This window comes from Malus sylvestris, chromosome 1 (genome assembly GCF_916048215.2).
Source record: "Malus sylvestris chromosome 1, drMalSylv7.2, whole genome shotgun sequence".
NCBI lineage: Eukaryota > Viridiplantae > Streptophyta > Magnoliopsida > Rosales > Rosaceae > Malus > Malus sylvestris.
Genome location: NC_062260.1, coordinates 12,006,259 through 12,027,942, shown reverse-complemented (window position 1 = coordinate 12,027,942; position 21,684 = coordinate 12,006,259). Strand labels below are relative to the sequence as shown.

Sequence of the window (21,684 nt, the reverse complement as noted above, 5' to 3'; positions counted from 1 at the left end):
TGATATGAGACTCGTATTCGCTCATTGTGCCGACGACTTCATCAACTGTACTTACTTCATCGCTGAAGACCTGATGCGCCATTTACTTGAGTATTTACACACTCAAGGGGGAGTGTTGCAGTCTTATTGATTAGGAATGTGATTGTGTAAATCTTAGTAGATATAAGACTTTATGTGCCACACCCTTTCTCTCTCCATGACCTTAATAATTGTTTAGTAAATTATGCCTACAACAATGTTAACATTGTTGAGAGTATGAATTTCACATCGGGAAAAAGAGGAACCTTGCGTGTGCTTATAAGTAATTGGGCTACTCCCATATTGCTAATTAGTTTTATTGTGAAACGTAACTTTCTTTATAGCATCAAAGCAGATTGTTTCATGTGTGAAATCCAAACAACCATGCGTGCTTCACGTAATTTGTGTTGACATGCAACATAAAGCGAGAAGTTTCAAGGAAATTAAACAATTTAATTCATTAGCCGATTAATTTGACGTCACGGAAAGTGATATTCCAAGACGCCAAAGATCATGATAACCAACAAAGACCATGTTACATTTCATTCTTCAACCACTCAACTTTTATTAGCCCCACACTGATCATCTTTTATTTTCATGTCCTAATTTCACTGTTTCCATGGACCATGGTGCTTTCGAACTTCAAATATATCCATAATATCCATGACAAACTCACGACCTTTTTCTTCTCTGTACTGAAGCTTTGTACACACACACTCTCTCTCTCTCTCTCTTGTTGTTGTCGTCGTTATTGCCAGAGCCATCTCACTTTTCCAGTTCATTTCGATCTTTCAGCAACAGTGCCATTTTCAAGAGTGTTCGTCGCAATCACAAACAAGCTAGCTAGTGGGCAAATACTTGGTGTGTTGTGAAAAAAAACAATTCCATCACATTCTTTAGTCTTTACACAAACAACGTATCTCCACCCACATTCTCTCCCATAGGGCATAGGGGATTTTTGGGGCCCAAATAAAATATCTCTGCACCCGTACCATATGAGAAATATCACATTTTCCCACTCTTTTCTATATTTTTGAAATGTTGTGGATCCGTATATATTTGTCGTAAACTTGAGTCTCGTGTTTGATTCTCACTCGTCAGCAGTCAACTAATATATTTTGCAAATATTGTATCTTTGATCTTGTGTGCTGTTATGTCGTGGTGTGCTAATTATGTGCTTATTAGTGCATGAATAATGTTTTACTAGAGATGAAACTTTCAAACCACTTTGTAGCTTTGAAGAAAATGCACTTGGATCAAAACTCACCGTAAAACATGACTCCCACACATTTTTACATTATTACATATATAGTTTTGATAAACTTTTTTATATGCCATGATGATCCAAGTGACTTCTTTCAAACCAACTGCTCAACACACCATTTTTTTTCTTAAGATATCTCATTTCAGATTTGTCCTTCCATACCACCAGATATATATACTCTCTCGAAGAAAATCAAGTGAAAAATAGTAGGGTTTTAAACGTACGGATGATAAGCAAGCTATATATATATATGCATTCTCGGGTCCCAAATTGCACTAAAATCACATGGGGACAGTACATAGAAGCTTTTGATGGACAATTGTTAGTGGAATCCGTAGTGGTTTTATCTCAACAGTGCCTGCTGATGTAACGTGCATTTTTTGTTTTTGTTCTTATATATAGGCCATCACACATGAGATTAGCCATCTCCTGAATCAAATCTTTTGTAATCACTGCTTTAAACATGGTGGGAGTACTGGGAGATGGCATAATTGAGTCAATTGACGGAAAGGAAAAGGAAAAGATTAAAAGAATGGCTGATATATTCTTGGATTGGATTGGATCTCGTTAATGTCTGCTACTGTACAATTATTATAAGAAAACTAATGAAAAAGTTTGAAAACTTTGAGTTTTAACAATAAGGACAAAATAAAGGGTAAAGTAAATAGTATCAAGATCATGGACGGAGCCATTGAAGGCTCACTGGGGGCAGATGCCCCCCCTCAAGTAAATCGTTTGTTTAGTTATAGACTACAATTATATAATATACACGGGTTATTTTTGAAGAAAATATATGTATCTAATATCCATATCAAATATTATATGAGCAATAATGCTCTTGTTTTGTCATTCAAACCAAAAAAACCACATCCCGCTTTTCATGTACTTATATTTTTCTCATCACTTTGCCATTTTCCACTACTATATTGAAATTTTTGTAACATTGGAATTGCGATATATCATCATTTGAAACTATTTTTAATATCATATTGCGTATAACCATACTATAATAAGGTTTCTTAGGTGTTTTCGGTTGCCCCCACTAAAAGAAATTTATGGCTCTGTCCCTGATCATGATTGACTTTTTAATGTAAAAATATGATTTTTCATTAAAGTGAACAGTACCGGGAGCTTTGAAAGTTCCCATTATTATATAGTAAAACATGGTCCATGGAAATTAAGAGCTGCATGCATGTTTCACGACTACATGAATAAAGAAGTTGCTTCAGCAGTACATCCTTGAAATTAGTTCAAATTTGTATCCTGGTACAATCAACAAGATTAAGGGCTGGTTTGGTATTGCTGTGCTTTGAAAAAAAGCTGCTGTGATAATAAGCGGTTGTGCTGTGAGAATAAGCGGCTGTGAAATAAAGCCAGTAGAGTGTTTGGTAAATTTTTTTGTGAAAGTGCTTTTGGAAAAAAAAGCAGGATGATAGTGTGTCTTTTCATTAAAGGAGCACTGTAGCTCCATGTGCTTTGAAAAAACTGGTTTTTTTTCAAAGCAGCAAATAGCAGCTTCAGCTTTTCCTTTGATTTTCAGCTTATTCTCACAGCAGCTTCCAAAATAAGCCCTTTTTTTTCAGTTTACCAAACACAAAAATGACCCTCAGCTTTTTTTCACAGTGGCTTTTTTTAAAATCACCTCAATCCCAAACGGGGCCTAAGTAATCAAAATTAAGGAATTGAACTACATTCCTTCATGAACTCAAACGAGTCTTCCATAAATTAAAAAATCTCCTCATAAGGGGAACGGCACGGATCTCTTCTCACTCTTGAACGGTCTGAATTTCTCGATTTGCAAGTTCCAAACACAGAGATCTGGAGTAAATCTTATTCCTAATTAATGCGCGTAAAGAATCGACAATTATTGATGCATGTTGAAGTTGAGCACAGTGAATATGAGCAACTAGCAACAGTTAAGACTTTTCCTTTTGACATTCATTTCATGCTAAATAACGCTCGCCTTTCTATTGCGAGGTTAAAAGTTGGATTTGAAAAGAAAATGAAAACAAGCCCTATTAGGACATCACTGCATCAAGAAAAAAGGGCAGAGAACATTACCATTTGGGAAAATTAGGTCATTGCTCCTTCAAGCTCAACTCAATAAGCTGATGTTGATGTAGTGGGGCACTGCAGGCACAAATAAACCATCATGGGCTGCTTTGTCCAAGGATCAGTAATAGTACTAATAGTGCAAGTCCATGTACAAAGTTAGGTTTAAGTCATAAAAAGAATGAACACTGAACATTTTCTTTCTTTAATTTTCTCTCTTGCGATTTTTTTTTTCTTTTCGAAAGAGATGTGGATACCAACCAAAATGCTCTCCTGGCAGCTTCCAATCTGCTCTGGATATCTTATTTTACATGGGTTGCCCAGATGTTGACTTCACTACTATGCATCACTTGTTGCGAGTGTTTTAGTTGTTATAATTAATTTTCACGATTTTAGATATTTTACTTTTAATCTCTACTATTCATTTTTCGTACTACTCAGTACTACTTCCTATTAAAGAAAGTATGCATATTCTCATCAAATAATATTTTAATAAGAACTTATCAAGTTGCATGAGTGGGACACTTGGTCCTACATAGACATCCTCTAATTTCTTGAATCCGCTTGGATGAAGATTCTGAAAGTTGTACATCTTATACCTTTGTTTTCAACTCCCGTTTGAAGATGTACTCCCCATACTTTATCAACTCAACCAGTAATAAACTAGTAACTTTCAAGTTTGGTGAGCAAATCCACATTATTTAGCCCTTACATCTGCCTTGTAATAGAGAGCATAATAAGGGTCCATCCAAATGGAGAATCTTAATCCTAAGATTTAGATGACATTATAAGATTAATGGTTTGTTTAAGTAACAAAGAAAATGTTTGACCCCCCCTTTTTTTTTTCTTTTTTTTTTTCAAACGATAAGATTTCTACATTAAACTATGGGGAGGAGAATTCTAAAACACGGGACCTCGAATGTAAGGGTGAATGTTCTTAACCAACTAAGCTACAAACCACTTGCATTTTACCCCTCCCATATAAAGGGTTTTTTTTAGTCAGGGATGATTTTCAATGACATGAATTCGTGCACGACTTTTTTAGTTGATAAACTAGAAAATTCATGCACGAAAAGTTAAAGCATTCAAATTCACACTATCAAGTCGAGTCACATGTTTGAGCAATATTTAACATAATTTTTAACCTAGCACCAGCCACATCAAAAGATTGAAAACTTGCAAGTAGGGACAGACTTCGGATTTTAAAAGGTTGGGATAGATACCTTATGTTTGTACCATACTTGACCAATCCCGAAACTACTGAGCACCGATCAACGTTATATCGTCAAGGACCCATAAGAGTTTCCTTCCAACCAAGAGGCCAATCACAACGCGACACGTGTCGACATCAGAAGCCAATCATAGCGCGACACGTGTCAACATCAGAAGCCAATCATAGCGCGACACGTGTCAACATCAGAAGCCAATCACAACACGACACGTGTCAATGTCAGAATGAAACTAGAAACTCTCTTATATAAATAGAGATCATTCTCTCACAATATTTCCTAATGTCATTTGTACTAAATCATTCACTAGTACTCTCTAAAGGAGAGCTTGAACCTATGTACTTGTGTAAACCCTTCATAATTAATGAGAACTCCTCTACTCCGTGGACGTAGCCAATCTGGGTGAACCACGTACATCTTATGTTTGCTTCCCTGTCGCTCCATTTACATACTTATCCACACTAGTGATCGGAGCAATCTAGCGAAGGTCACAAACTTAACACTTTCTGTTGTACCAAAGTCCTCACTGATTTTGTGCATCAACACCTTATAAAAAAAAGTAGAAGAAAACTCGACGATACAAGTGAATTTGGAGCATCCTCACAACCTTAAGAGAACGACAAGACATCGACGACTTTGACGATGGCCCGATTTGTGCAAGCCCGCAAGAATGTCCAACTCTAAACATTTGGTGCTATAACACACCTTATAGTCGGCGATGCGTATGTGAGGCACCATTCAACGAGCCGTTCCACTTGCATATCAAATGAGGCTGGAGTTGGCAAGTGCCGGGCGACAATGTCGGAGGTATAGGTCCCATGGTTGTACCTGTTGTGAGGGACTCATTTTCCTTTGAATTAGCTTATCCTTGCAAATAGTTGTTGCAAAATCAAGGCCCGATTTGCATTTTGCTCCATCTGGACAGGATCTTGGGCATTTCAGCATCATCGAAACTCTTGGATCAAGCAAAAAATAGTTCATGGATAAAAATTGAGTTATATGGGCCCAAAATGAGGTGAATTGCTAGTTTTTGTATACTAGATATCCACCATAGTCACTATGGATGCACTTCTCCATTGACATGTCTAAAGGAATCAATGTTGGACTTATAGGATCCTTAGCTTATCATTCAAAAATTGGTTATTAAGTGTCTCTTGAAAGCTCGTTTTGAGAGACAAAATGAAAAGTACGAATGCTTTATTTATCACCGATTAGAGGTGAATAGTATATGGTAACAGCAAAAAATTGGCGTTGAATTGAGGTATTCAGAAGAATAGATTGTTCCAGCTCGATGCAGTCAAGAATTCTTGACTATTGAATGGGAACAAGTTCATATTCGAAGTATGTTTTCCTTCCAATATTCTTTCATTGGAGCTTACCTATATCGTCAAAGCTCTTGGACTCAGGCTAGACCCTGATAAGTGAAGGATAAATGAATTCCGTACCACCACATCATTGTTAACAGAAGAATTAATAGTCCAACTAACAGAGGCATGGAAGTGATTAGAGAACTATAGTTTGAGTATATGATAGTGAGACAAAAAAAGATAGCAAAGTCTCTATCCTCCTGTGAGAGATATCTTCTCTTATTATGAGAGTATTTCTCACCGCCTCATGTGAGTAGTCCTCGGTTCCATCGCTCTGCGTCACCGTTGTCCCTAGCTATTGCTAGGGTCGGTGGCAGTCCCATGCCTTTCCTGTCTTTTCTTCCTTTCTTTGCTTTTTTGGTAGCTTGCAATTTTCCCCGTCCCTGCCTTTCACGATCTTCTCCTCCCTTTTCTCTTTTGGCTTTTAATCTTACAATTTTGAGCTTTAATTCCTAATCCTCATTTTCCTCCATCCTCCCCAACCCATTCCCCTTCAACATCTCAATCATCCCCTTTCATCATTTCTCGGCCCATCCTCAATTCTGTTCGGGTACCATCTCTGTTTTTCGTGATTTTTCACGGATCTATGAGTTGGTGTGTAGAGCTTTAGCTCAGGTGTTCGCACCACCGCCCATGTTGGCTGTTGTTGGTCCTTCCCGATGTTCACCTTTATTGGCGTTGTTGCTCATGGGTTATATCTTTCTGCGTGCTTCTTTGGTTTCGTGATGGCGGTACTTGAGATGCTCCTTGGAGGATGTGGCGACTTTGTTCTTCACCACTTCTGGAGCTCTTGATGGCGTGATCCAAGGTGCTCGCAGGATGCATCAGATCGTGAAGTTCGTTTTGCGGTTTTTGGTGATGGCAACAACGGTTGCAGCTGCAGGAATAATAGTTTTTTTAGGTTCTCCTGTATTGTTGTTTTTTGTGGGTTGGGCTCCAAGGCTTGCCTTGTGGCTTTGTCTTTTGTGTGTTTGTGGCCTTTTCTTTTGTTGTAATTAACCTGTGTGTGGGCCTTTATTGTACTTGTCTTATTTGGTAATGAATTTTACCATTTGACAAAAAAAAAAGGAATTTAACGAAAAACTCTCGGTATTATTCATTTTAACGAAAAACCACATTTTTACACTAAAAATTCAATCCTGGTACTATTTATTTTACCATTTACTTTGTCATTATCCTTAAAACTCAAAGTTTTCAAGTCATTTTTATTAGTTTTCCTAAAAAAAAAAAAAAAAAAAAGCAAAGTCAAAATTTTAGATAATTTGAGGGGTAGTAAAGTAGGCGGTAATTTTTCTCCCACATGCTTTTTTTACAAATAAACGGTTAGGATTTAACTAAAAGATATTTATGACTTGTTTGGAAGTGCTTTTAAAATGATTGAAAATGTTTTTGGTGAAAATATTTTAAAAACCAATCCGTAGTAAAATTCCAAAATAGATCATAGAAAAGCACTTTAAATGCTTTATGCAAAAAACAAATATCTAGTACTTCTTCCAAAGTTGAAATCCAAAATTAATTTCATCAAAACGAGTTCTTAGTTAGATCTCAGCCATTTGTTGTTGTCAAATCATGCCCAGAAGAGAATAACTTGCAAAGTAGAACTTGGTCGGATCGTTTTAAGGTTTCTTGTTTCCGGCCCACTCTTTTTTAATACTTGTCGACTTGTCGACTTACCGGATAAGGCCAGTTTATAATATTTTCCCATACGGTAGTGTTGCTAAAGCCCATTTTTAAAGCCCATATTCAGTATTCTTCATTTCCTAAGCAAGAAACCATTGCCCACAGAAACGATTCGTCCTACCGACCACTGCCACCGTCATTCCCAATCACTTGAACCACCACCACCATAGTCACCACCGTCATACCAGCGCCGTCAAACCAACCACCACCCATTGAAAACTAGAAACGTCACCGGAACCACCACAACCCACTTGAATCACTGTCACCACCATCACCCATACCCAATCAAACCACCACAACCACCAAATCGAACCATGGTCGTCAAACCCACTACCTCCCAACTGAACCAGCAGACGGCACTGGAACCACCAAAGACCCGATGAGGAGAGAGAGACCTGGATGGGTAGAGAGAGAGAGAATGAGAAAAGGAGAGCATGGCCTTGGACTCGATGAACTCGGACATGGACTCGAGCGACGACTGCTGAGTGATTTCGTAATGAGATAATGAGGTTCGGACTAAACCTGCCGAACAAGTTAAGAGTATTTTACCTTTTATTTTCATTGAATACTTCATGAAAACGATTTCTATCGACGACTGCAGAACAGGGTAAAGGTTTGAATTTCAAATTCTCTTCCCTCTTAAAAAATAAAGTCTCTTTTATGAAAAGAAAGCCCCACCAAGTGTTTGCGAAAATGCCCGTGAGAGCCTCCGTAGTCAAGACAGCACAACAGAGCACAACTGTCCGAAGATCTCCAAGATTTCTCCAACCCCAGAAAACTCAAGAAGCAGAGCCGTCCACAGCGATTCTCTGGAAAAGTCAGAGACTTGTCCGCCCGGAAAAGAGCGCTGCGGAGTCTGAAAATCCGAAAACCCCCAAACCCACAGCCAGAAGCAACCGTGTCGTACGTCCTTCGAGTCTCCCACTCAGCTCTAAGAAATCGAGTGAATCCTACGATGGGTTGAGGAGATCTCCGAGATTGAACAATGGGGTTGAGGGGTTTCAGAGTCTTAGACGTTCTTCAAGGATTTTGAACAAGCAGCTCGTCCTCGTCCATGAAGGTAAGGGTCCCCCAAAGAAAATCTCGAAGAAATTGGGCGAATTGGAGAATGGGACGGCTAATTGCGGAAATTTGAGTTCTGGGTCAGAAAAATGTCGAAGAAAATCTGTCAGGTTGTGTATTGAGCAATCTGTTGTGGATCAATGCACTGATAAGGCAACTGGTTCTCGATCTAAGAGTGGAAACAACAGGTCGTTGAAGAAAGATGAGTTCTCAAGTGTTGGAAAAGATGGAGCTCGTATTGATTCATCAAAAAGAGTTCTGAAAAAGTGCAAAATGCAAGAGATAGACGGTGGAAATAAAGAAGCGACGGTTAGGAGGAAGAGAAAGAGGGAGGAGGAAGGGGGGAAGAGGGAGGAAGAAGGTGTTGGGGTTGTTCAAGGGTGGACAAAGGAACAAGAACTGGTATTGCAAAGAGCTTATTTGATAGCGAAGCCAACACCCCTCTTCTGGAAGAAGGTTTCTAAACTGGTGAGTTGCTATTCCTTCTATGATCCTTAAATTCTGAAAATCTTGTTTTCATGTCAAGCTGCTTAGTTTTGTTTCATATTACTAGCTATAAGAAGATTGAATTATGTTATGCCCAATTGTTCGGTTTTTGTAGTTTAATTTAAAGAAGCAACCTTATAGTTTGCTAAAGTTTTTAATATGGTCAAAATTACATTTCATCGTTGTTTGATGAAAAGGATGTTCCCCTGTATTTGCTAAGCTGGGAAAACTAATGTGACAGCAACATAGAACCACACCACACCACGATGAAGAAATTATCTTCCCCTTTTGATTGTTTTCTTAACGAATGTGATGGAAATGTATACTCTGGACAACATTCAAAACTTACCAAATTACAAGGTGAAAGTGGAGTCAGTCCTATACTATCGGGATCAAAGTGGAGTCTGGACATTAGAACTGTAAGATTAAAGTGGAGTCAGTCCTACACTATCGGGATCAAAAGTAGAATTTAGCCTCTTAATATTAAAATTAAATTGAAAAAGAGTACTAATTTTGTGTGTGTCTTTAAGTATGATTTTTGAAGTCTGCTATCCGGATTATATTAATAAAAATGGTAAACTTTGTCACTGATATTGAGTCATTGACAATTACTCCTATGTTTTGTTGATATAGTGGGACTGGAAGTACACATCTTGTTTTTGTTTTTATCTCAACAAGTCTTTTGTTATCTAATTCAACTAAAGGCCAAAAGAGCGGAGGGAAAGATATTATACTGTTTGAAATTCATGTAGTTCAATTGTGGAACAAAACATCACTCTAACTTTCGAAAGGAGGATTTTTAAGATATAGGTAGATGATGCATTTCTTTTCCCAATGAGTGACAATGCTGGTAAGTTTGGTTGTATACTGGGAACTGGTCTTAAGCAGTTCTTCTCAAATTTGGTGCGGTTTTGGATATTTCAGATATATGGTTTGGAGCTGATACGGTAGTCCACCTTATAGAACTCAACAGTATTACTAGCCTGAGAAGGTTTTATGTATGATATTTTATGAAGGCTTATGATTATGCAAGTAGGTGATAGGCCTGGTTGATAGACTAATAGTCCTCTTAATTGTCAGGAAAGATTGTACTGGTGAATGGTGGTAGGCTAAAATTGGGCTTACTAAGAACTGAACTTTAGGTATGGCTTTTGAGAATGACCTGGTATGAAGTTTTTTACCTCAATTGACCTAAGCACATACCTTGTAGACCCAAGCACTTGGGGTTTTTAATATTTGACTGTAATACAGACATGAGACTCAACCTGATAGAAGAATGCCTGTGTTCGCTAAGAACCATAACTTCTGTTGGGTAGGGGCTAGCCAAGAAGAGGACCCTTTTCGATATTCCTTGTTATGAACATCATAGCTTTCTTCTCTTGCTTGAGAGTTTAATGACCAAAATTTTCTCGAACAAAAAAACTGATAACAATAATAGCTACAAAGTCTCTAGGCAAAAGGTTATTTTTTCAAATGACATAGTACAAGCACAAACCAAGGAGAAATTTTTTAGGTTACTATAGTTTCTGAGTACAACCACTTCTCCCTCTTTAGCTAGGGGTATTAAGTTAATGAGTCATACAATGAAGCTCTAGCCTCTGGCAGAAAGTAATTGAGCATAGACTGAGGCAAGAGACACGGGTCTCAGACAACCAATTTGGGTTCATGCCAGGGCGCTCAACCATGGAGGCAATCTATCTTTTACGAAGATCGATGGAAATATATAGAGATATGAAAAAGGATTTGCACATGGTCTTTATAGATTTGGAAAAGGCGTATGATAGGGTTCCAAGGGACATTAGAGAAGAAAGGAGCACGAGTAGCATATATCCAAGCTATAGAGGATATGTATGATGGAGCAAGGACTGCCGTAAGAACTCATGAAGGACAAACCAAAAGCTTCCCCATAACTATAGGGTTACATTAAGGCTCATCTTTAAGTCCTTACCTTTTTGCATTGGTAATGGATGAGTTAACGGGACATATTCAAGATAATATTCCTTGGTGTATGCTTTTCACAGATGATATAGTGTTGATAGATGAAACTTAGGAAGGAGTAAATGCGAAGCTTAATCTTTGGTGAGAAGTGTTGGAATCTAAAGATCTTCGCCTAAGTCGGTCAAAGACAAAGTATATGGAGTGCAAGTTCAGTGCAAACGGAGGCTCGAATGAGTTAGGGGTGAGGATTGGAGATTAAGAAGTGCCAAAAAGCAACCGCTTTCGCTACCTAGGATCTATATTGCAACAGAACGAAGAGTTAGAAGAAGACCTCAACCATAGAATACAAGCTTGATGGATGAAGTGGAATAGCGCCTCCGACGTGTTGTGTGACCGTTGTATGACACTGAAGCTCAAGGGAAAATATTATAGGACCGCAATAAGGCCAGCAATGCTTTATGGCATGGAATGTTGGGCGGTGAAGCATCAACACGTACATAAAATGGGTGTAGTGGAGATGACAATGTTTCGTTGGATGTGTGGGCACATGAGAAATGATATGATTAGGAATGAGGATATCTGAGGTAAAGTAGGAGTAGTCGAAATTGAAGGAAAGATGAGAGAAAATCGGTTACGGTGGTTTGGACATGTGAAACAAAGGCCTACTGATGCTCCGGTTAGAAGATGTGATTACAGGACAGAGGTTCAGGGACCAAGGGATAGAGGAAGACCTAGGAAGACGTTGGAAGAGACTCTAAGAAAAGACTTAGAGTACTTGGATCTCACGGAAGAAGTGACACAGAACCGAGCGCAATGGTGTTCTAGAAATATAGCTGACCCCACTTAGTGGGAAAATGCTTTGTTGTTGTTGTTGTTGTGTATAGTTTTTGAGAAATTTGAGGGATGGAGAAAAGTAAAGAGGAGAAAGGTGCATGGAGATATCAAGGTAACAAAGCCTTTCAATAAAATTTATAGACGTCATACATCGAACCAAAAAGACTTGGAAATACTGAAGACTTATTATTTATTAAAGGCCAGAAAACTCTTTAAAAGCTAAAAGACAAGGTCAATAAGATTCTCTAAGAACCAAATAGAATGACTCTTAGTAACTGTAAGATATGTTTAAATTAGACCGAATGTCAAAAGGAATTTTAAGTTTCTATGGTTGCCACACTCTTGATAATCATGGGCATTTCTCTTTCAACCAAATATTTCTTATTGATTAACTTCGGCAATGGTTTAGTTTTCGTTGAAGAAAGGATTCTTTTGTAACCAATCTTTTGATGTTGCTTAACATGGTTTTCACCTTATTGGTTCTCCTTAAGTTGTTTTTTCTTTGGCTGTTAAAGCATCATTATGTTGTTTGAACTTTGAACACTCCATTTAATTTTTCATAACAAAAACCATATTACTTGCAGCAAAGTGTTTAGTAGGAGCAGTAAATTCATAAAATTAAGGATAGCTATCAGACTGACACCGCGTTCGTTTCCATTGGAGTCACTTATAAAATCTTATTGTTCTTCTGCTACATGATACAAATATGAGATAGGGATTACATTCAACCTTTAATTTTGCATGGATAACCTTAACAGTTGTTCATGTTCCTAAGTTGAAAAGCTTTTTAAACTTAACCTTTCGTTACTTACAACCAACTGCATATTTCTCTCCATTATTCTATCCTGAACAGTTACTTGTTTGAATAGTTAGCTGCCAGTGAAGTTTTTAGCCATGAATCAATGCTTTGTTTTAAAGTTCCTTGTGCATTTAGCGGCCTCATTGGATTGGTTCTTGAGACAGTAACCATGTATCATTGTCCTTTGACATGCATATATCCATGATAGCTTATGTTACCTACAAATTGATCTCAGGTGCCTGGAAAATCTGCACAGGAGTGCTTTGATAGAGTCCACTCTGAGCATAGAACTCCACCTCAACCTCGTACCCGGTCGAAGGCAAACACATTAACAAATTTGTCTCCCTTTGGACAGTTTTCACTCTCTGCAAGTAAACTGCTTAAACCCACTGAGCCAAAGTCTAAAAGGCCAGCTTGCAGTAAACAGAGGAGTCATCTTGCCCAGAAAACTGTCCGAAAGTTGTTACAAAAACATCAGCAAGTGTACCAAGATTACGAGGGAGATCTATTTTCAGTGCTTGAGCCCAGTCTAGGTTCATCTACCGAGAGTCAAGCGAGTGTTATACCTTCTACCCCAAAGAATTTACAGGTAAAAAAGGGAATTCTTCAAAACCGTAGTCAAAGATCTTCAGGTCATAAGAAGCTGCTGTCGAGATTTAGTAGCTCATGTGGCAGACCTCTCGTTAGCCCCCCGGTACTGAAGCAGGTCCGAAACAAGGTCTGGCATGAGAAATATATTGATCAATTACATACCAGGGAAGCAAAGAGAAAAGCTGCATCTACATGCACTCAACAATCCACTTCTGGAATTGATGAGGTGGATGTGGTAAGAACTGCAAAAATTGCCCTGGTTTCTGATGCAAGAGATGCTATCAATAAACTCCAACATCTGCAGGCCAATGTCGCCGGCGACTCTTCTGATTTCGACGATGATAGCATTGTAAGTGATGATGAGGAAGGTGAAGATGATACTTAGAAGTGCAACTCCTCTCTTTTCCTTAAAAATGTACCATATGAAGAGAGATGTAGCATTATTTTTCTGCAATTGCTGACTTCAGAACCTGTACTGTTGTAGTCTATCATCCATATTTGGAAAGTTAGAAATTCTGTGAAATATTTACCTTTTTTTTCTTTCTAATCATAATCCAAGTTCTTGGATGATTTCATTATTTGTTTCATATCCTCGTGCAATTCGTTTAAAATTCATATCCAAGTTCTGTAAATTTTGAAGTTCTGCTAAGCATCATCTAATTTTTAGTTTAGCTAACACATATCTTAGAAGTAACAGAATGGAAGACAGTGATGGTTGAGATATGTCGGCTAATATTTGACTAACATGAGCCTATCAATCTGATTTTGTGTATTTTTGCGTCAATTTGGGCTTAAATTCTGCTAATCTTTGTCATTCTAAGAAGGTTTGCCCGCCCTTGTATGATAGCAAAATTTCAACCTGTGAATCTAAATCGCACGTTCAAAACAAAAATGGTGGAGAAGACATGGTCCTTATCATGACACTCGTACCGACGAAACGAACCCTGATTGGTTTGATTGGGAGTAAGGGATTGCGTCCGATTAAGGCAATCGAAGGGATGTGAAGCAGATCCCGGCATACAAAAGTCCAAGCAAATGATCCGAATCCGAATCCTTTGTTAATCTGTTCAACATGTACCATCCTCATTTCGTCACAACATCATGTCTAGCGAAAGAAAAAAAACCAAATGTTTTGGCCTTAAGCCTTGGACATGATGGGAAAAGAATATTTGATGACATCCTGTGAGCAAGATGTGTTTTTTTTCTTTTGTGTTGGTGAATGGAATTCTTAAGGTTGCTGTGGCTTGTGTGTAGTTTTATCATTGCTGGCGCTTTAGATATTCTTCGCATATTCTTTGGCCAAGAAGACAAGATTTGTTCACATGTGCCTTAATTAGCGAAAGTTTTACTATGCTCTGATGTATGACAAACATGATGAATAGAGCATTACATGTGCGGCCAATGATACAGCGGTCAAAAGATCCAACCACCATGGATGTCACACTGATGCAATACGAGAAAATCCCCTAAATTGAAAGATATATACCCCAAATTGAGTAGATAATACAGAGATGGATCATTTGATAAATGCATAATTATTGGAAAATCTCATGGAGTCATGTCAAAATCCATCTCCCTCCTAAGTCCTAGATCCACACCTTAATTCTAAGCAACCCCCTTTTTCCTTGTGCAATTTGCATCCCTTGTTCCTACAAACATCTTCCTCCATATCCTGCATTTCTGAACAATGCTTGCTTTATATCCTGAGGACTTAACAAATTTCTCTGCTCAGCTTCCTAAATATCATTAGAAACGCTTGATTAATTATTAAAAACCAAAGATTAGTGGCAAAAAATTGTAAAAAAATTAAGTTACGGACAAACCTCAGAACATGAAGCTTGCATTGAAAAATCATTGAAGCAACTTATAACACACTGTTTAATCTCAAGCCCTAATGCTTCTATAGTGTTCACTGTTGACAGCAGCAATCCTGGCTTGGCTGCACAGCATATGTCTATCCTGGTATCTCCATCTCTCCTCTCCACATCAAACTGTATATCCAATGAGGCAAAAGTTAGAGAGAGAGAGAGAGAGAGAGAGAGAGAGAGATTGAAGTAATGGATTTTACCTTTGGGGAATTTCTGACTAGTACCTCACTTGAGCTTAGGTCCTTGGAGGTGCCCATTAAGTTGATTTGATTGGTACCCTCTTCAGTTCCTTCTTCTTGCAACTTATTGATCCTTTCCAAAAGCTCTTTCATATAATCTATTGTGTCTCCAAGTATGGATGTTCTGTCCATCTGCCATTTTTCACAATAATTAACCCTTCAACAAAATTCTCAAAACTAGTAGGGAGAATTTGGGCAGCATCAGAAGCAGATAAAAAGTAAAGTTTAGTTAGTGATTTTCACGCTCTCATCTTTCAAAAAGAAAAAAACGCGAGTGCAAAAATCATTTCCCGAAAGTTAACATGATTGAAACAACAAAAACAATGAAATGCCACCATTTTAAAACATAAAAATAAAAAGAAGATTGAAACTTGGACAAAGGCAAAAGTTGGATCACCTTGCTAATCTTTGGGACAATTGATCTGAGCATGGAAAGGCGGTCATTCAAGCGCTTCCTTCTTCTTCTCTCTGCCATAAGATTCTTTGAAGGCTGCCCTTCTAACTTCTTAGACTTACTGCTTCTCTTTTCACCACACAATCCCATGGAAAAAGCTGAAGGAATAATGTGATGATCTGCTGCTTGCTGGTCCATCTCAACTTTGCAAGTACCGAGATTATCTTTGTTCTTGCTTTCTTCCAACTCCAAGCAGCTGCTGTGGTTTTCACTCCCAAGAAAATTACCAAACTCTTCATCTTCCACCATTGGAGGGTAATCTGGATGATCTTGTGGTGGAAATGGAGGAGGGGTAGTAGTGCCATTGATCTCTGGGACTGCACAGAGCCCATCAACAACAAAAGGGTAGGAGGAGGAGGAGGCAGTAGTGGTGGTGGTGAAAGGGCATTCTTCAAAGCTTGATTGTGTGGAGAACCCAACAAATTGTGGATTAAGTGAGGAAACCAGAACTGGGTTCTCTTCAAAAGAATCTAAACTCCATCCATTGATGGGAAATAACTCATTCAATCCAGAGTTGAGGCTGCTCCAACCGTCTCTTCTTGGAGCGAGTAGCAGTTCCTCTAAGAAACCATGTTCGCTAAGCTCCATCTCTCTCTCCACACTGCTCAAGGAATAGTTACTAGGAAATCTAGAGAAGAGACTTAAGAACATGAACCAGTTGCACTTAAAAGTTGTAAGTATACACATATAAAAATATATATATATACACACATATATATTCCGAAAATAGCATATATATTCCTATGTTTCATTGGACACTACGTTCGTCAATTTTTTGCATTTAATTAAATGTCTCCAACGATTTTGAATTAGGTAATATTTTATTAGAATAATTTATTAGGTGTAACATGACAAATAAACGATTCAAAATGTTTGAATTGATATAAAGCGAATCTCATAACTAATTTCTCTTAAAATAAAAATCTCTTTAAATTGGGTATGCGTATCCGTATATATGTACATATGCATGTGCGTACTCATTCCACATCAAAGAGAGATTGTCATGGGTCGAACTTGCCAGTACCGTGACGTTGTGGACTACTACTAACACCAAGCTACATATGTCTTTTAAAAATAATGTTATTGTGAAACAGAAATATTTCAAACTAGTAATAAAATTATGTATAAATCTTCTACCCATGACATTTCAATAATAACTTCAGATAATAACAAGTTACACGTAAACTTTACACACCAGAATGCATTATAAAAATATAATGCATTACATAGAGCTAAAGCTATAGCCCTAAAGATTGAAATGGAATCTGCTTTTTCCTCTCTTCATTCTCCTTCTCTCTCTCCAACTCAAATCTCAAGGTGAATTTATGTCCTTTTCATCGAATTAATAATCAGACAAATTTATAATTTAAAAATCCAATACCCTGAAAGTTTGACCCACAAATCTGTCTGATTCGAAAAGAATGCATTAGCATCAGATTGTCAGGCGTTTATTTTTCTATAAGTTCTCAATAGGACTGGATGAACATGCAGATGGGTTACGCAACTTGTCATGGATAAATACGCATAATTGTCCCTAATTGAAATTAACAATTTAATTTGTCTATTTGTTCAATTTGTTCTATGTGATTAGTGCAAGTAACCTAATTAATTATCTATCATGTCCTGGCTTAAGGAATAATCAAGGAAACAGGAAAGTAGGTTTGCATGCGCACACGTTTCCTCTTACGAAAATAAATATAGGGATATGATATCTACACATTCATTTTTTACTTCTCACACACCATTTTAATTTTCAGCCATCAAATCAAATGAATTGAAGAAAATCAGTGGACAAAAATTAATAAGAATGTGTAAAAAGTAAAATGTAGTGTGTGGATAGCACATCCCATAATAAGTTCTTAGCCCCCTCATGTACCCTTTCCCTTTTCACATGATTTAATTGTGATTGTTCAAATAAGAGGAGAAGAAAGTGAAGAAAAAAAAAGGGGAGAGAATTTCACTTTAATATTTTAACGTTTGTTGGCTCTTTTGGTATGATTGGATTGGATACAACAAAGAAAAAGTTTTTATTTATTTTATTTTTATTCACAGAGAGAAAGACTTGGCTCTTTAAGGATTAAGGAGAAACTCCTTTATAAAATATCTCGTAATTTATTTACAAAACTTTGTGTCTATGATCAGAACTGTTTATTTATATGATTTAGTTTATTATTAGGTCATTATTGCTAATCCCTCCTTTTGTACTACACCTACTCATAGGACGAGAAGAAGATAAGAAAACGCGAAGTGTTCTCTATGTAAAGATCATCTCAAAATGCAATTAAAACTAATATCATTTAGTCATCGAGTTTTATAAAAATAGATGAACAACTTTGGAAAATCATTATGAACTGTATATATATTTGTTACAATTGATTGACTAAACAATCTTAATTTTAATTTATTTTTTTACAAAAAGGATCTTCAGAGTGATTTATAATATGAATGGTTCTGAACATCAACACGAAGTTCTAAGAACAGGCTACGAAGTATTTTAAGGAGGAACTCCTCCTTAACCTTAAGAAGCCAAGCTCTTATCATATTAATACAGACAATATTAGAAGGGAAGTGTTATTGGCACTCCAAAAATCTCATTCTACATTCCTCACAAGTGTATTTTTCTTTCTAAATATAGAAAGTTCGAAGTGTAGAATGAGAATTTTGGAGCGCCAAAACAATTCCCAGGATGAATTGTGTATAAGACTGCTAGTGCAAAAGCAAATGCTCTTGATCATGATTGACCATGCTTTAGTGGGTTGTCACACGTAACACCAATTCCATATCAATGACCCTATTTGATTTGATTTGGGTTTCAAAGATTTTTCAGGTTCAATGAGGTCTAGAGGCGGCCCATTATGATACCATGTCAGAGTTTTGAACGACTCACTACTAATCCACATCAACATTGTTCTCAACTTAATTAGATATGGTGCAATTTAATAGGTGTAGGGTTTTGTACAAATAGTTCTCGATACAATTAGTAGAGGAACCATGAGATTCCAATTTTGTCATATATATTATGTGTGAATTTATGTACTTCAACACTACAAACCCCTGTGAAGTATTTGTTGAAAAATTAACTACATGTAATCGTGAAGTAGTACACAATTACCGCAAATCATATATAGCAAAGAATCATAGTTTGTTAGACAAAATAAAAGGTACAAAATCATCGCTTGTAACATGGGTAAGATCTGTTAATCTAAATGAAGGGTGCTAATATTGCTAATAGCCTTGCCCATCAATTTTTGGAATTAATCTAATTCTCCACCGATAGTCAGCAAATCAAGAATTTGGGACATAACATCCAATGTCAATACTTTTTTGAATTTGGTGGAAAACATAAATGGCAAATAGCCGAATACATACATTATTCTTTTTACGGGAAAACAGAATTCTTGCATGAACATGCATGTATTTCCTTTGCAAGCTGTACCTGTATATATAATATATGCGTATATCGATCCAAATTATAAAACGAATTGAAAACCTTAAGACTAGCTTAGGAATTGATTCTTTTCACTAATCAGCATAATAATTTTTTAACACTAGCACTGCGGCGCGGCCCCAATGTACATATAATTACGATAAGCACATGTCAAAACTGTAGGTTTATCATCCTGGACTGGAGACTACGTAATGGATTAATAATCATTAATCTTGTATTAAGAGTCAAAACTATTCTCTGGGGCGCATCTTTTGTCTTATGCTTTGTCTTAGGTATCAAGATTGGATGATCGTGTCCTTTAAGTATTTGTTAGAAATTAATGAGCATTAGTTAATTGTTAACCCACTAGGATTGTACGTTAATCTCACATATTAAATTTTGATTATAAATTTGATAACTGGCGTTTACATAAACGGTGGAAAACTAATTTACACGTTGCAGAGAGCAGACAGAGAATTCGACAATAATATTATTGAAGTTGGAGGGAAGGGGAAATGTAGCCGCGCCGTTTCGAGGAAACATCGACTAATCCTACCTTTAGTTGGCACTTGGCAGTGGCACATTCATTAGACTAGTGGTGTGTGTGTGTATATATATCTATACTATTATTAAGAAAATCCTCGTCAACTTTTTGTCATTTTTTTTTCTTTTGCTCTCATTTTTGATACACACTATTTACATAAGAAGGACAAAACAATAATTATGTAATATTAAAAAAATATGCATTTATTAAGAGAAATTGTTCATACACACAAAATGTGTGCTCTCTGATATATATAAGAATAAATCTGGAATTTCGTATGGTTGACATGGTAATGCCATTGTCTTAATTTAATTATTTATGCATGTAAAAGTGGCACGTGACACATTATTAATCTTTCCATTTGCGCTAACAAGAAAATATTATTATAGGAAATTTCATTTTAATCTTTGGTAAATATGACTTTTAAACTAAAATCATGAGTAAGATCAAAATCTAATTTTAATTCCTTGATACATTAATCACCTCATTTATTTCATTATAATTATAATTTTCATTTCATTCATTGTAATATATTTTTGTTGTAAACATTTAGATACATTAATTTTTATTTTACAATATATTTCGATATACTTTGTTTTTTTTTCATTTAGGTACATTAAATTCATTATAATGCATTTCGATGCATACATTTAGGTACACACATTTTAGTATATACATTTTGATACAAACATTTAGGTACATTAGCTCAATATAATACATTTCGGTACATTAGTTTAATATAATACATTTCGGTACACACATTTAGGTACATTAGTTTAATATAATACATTTCGGTGCATATATTTGGGTACATACATTTCTTTACTAACATTTAAATACATTAATTCAAGGTTTTTTTTATTAGCACCCCACATAATGTTGAATGCACCCCACATTAAAATTTAATATTAAATGACTTATGTAACCTACTATGCAATAACAATTTTGACCTTATAAGGTTTAAAGAAAACAAGCAATTTCTAAATACACCCCAAATTACTTTTAACGTGTTATTTATCTTCTTCAACCATCAAATCCCCTCTCACCCTCCACTCCATTGTTGAATAAAATTCTAACTATTGAAATTATAAACACGTTGATTGAGATAAAAATTAACAAATGGAACACGATATCAATATTTCAGAAGTTTTACATGAGGTAAAATTTCATATTTGTAATTGTTTTAATTATTCAACGACATCAGTAATTATTTAAGCCCGCTTATGCTTTCCACACTACCCAATTTCATAGGAGACCAACCCTGCAATGCCCTTTCCATTCTTATTCATCTTCTGGGGTTTACTTTTGCTCTATTAGGTTCTCCCAGTTGCCATTTTTTAGCAGAAATCATTTTTTGTTAGCAAAAGGCTTAAGAGATAGAGAAAAGGAGATTGGCTGTGATGACCTATTGAAACTCAAGCTCAACATACCGGATTGTAGACTTCTCTTTTTAGAGAATGTTAAGGTTTTAATCCTAAGTCAATTTAATTTATAAAAATTGAAAATAAGTATTATAAGATTTGAAGAATGTAACATCCCACATCGCCTAGGGGAGTGATCCTTAAATGTATATTCACATCCCTACCTAGTACGAAGCCTTTTGGGAGCTCACTGGCTTCGGGTTCCGTAGGAACTCCGAAGTTAAGCGAGAAAGAGGCTAGAGCACTCTCATGATGGGTGACCCACTGGGAAGTTACTCGTGAGTTCCCAAAAACAAAACCGTGAGGAAATGGTAAGTCTAAAGCGGATAATATCGTGCTACGGTGGTAGAGCGGACCCGAGATGTGGTGGACTCGGGCGGGGATGTGACAAAGAATGTGGGGTGTGTGTGT

General features: G+C 36.7%; 2 protein-coding genes and 1 pseudogene across 2 annotated transcripts; 2 read left to right on the top strand and 1 right to left on the bottom strand.

Moving 5' to 3' along the window:
* Positions 1-7,687: 7,687 nt before the first annotated feature.
* Positions 7,688-13,907, top strand: LOC126602935 (uncharacterized). The gene is made up of 3 exons (XM_050269948.1): positions 7,688-8,119; positions 8,212-9,140; positions 12,965-13,907. The coding sequence occupies exons 2-3, from the start codon at positions 8,271-8,273 to the stop codon at positions 13,703-13,705; spliced, it is 1,611 nt and encodes a 536-aa protein (XP_050125905.1). The 5' UTR covers positions 7,688-8,119; positions 8,212-8,270; the 3' UTR covers positions 13,706-13,907.
* Positions 13,908-14,772: 865 nt separating this feature from the next.
* Positions 14,773-16,569, bottom strand: LOC126603690 (transcription factor bHLH93-like). The gene is made up of 4 exons (XM_050270974.1): positions 15,825-16,569; positions 15,389-15,559; positions 15,144-15,311; positions 14,773-15,056 (listed from the first exon to the last, which is right to left on the bottom strand). Exons 1-4 carry the CDS (start codon positions 16,566-16,568, stop codon positions 14,970-14,972), a joined length of 1,170 nt encoding a protein of 389 aa, XP_050126931.1. The 5' UTR covers position 16,569; the 3' UTR covers positions 14,773-14,969.
* A 4,673-nt stretch (positions 16,570-21,242) lies between these two features.
* Positions 21,243-21,336, top strand: LOC126634158 (small nucleolar RNA Z107/R87; annotated as a pseudogene).
* Positions 21,337-21,684: the final 348 nt, after the last annotated feature.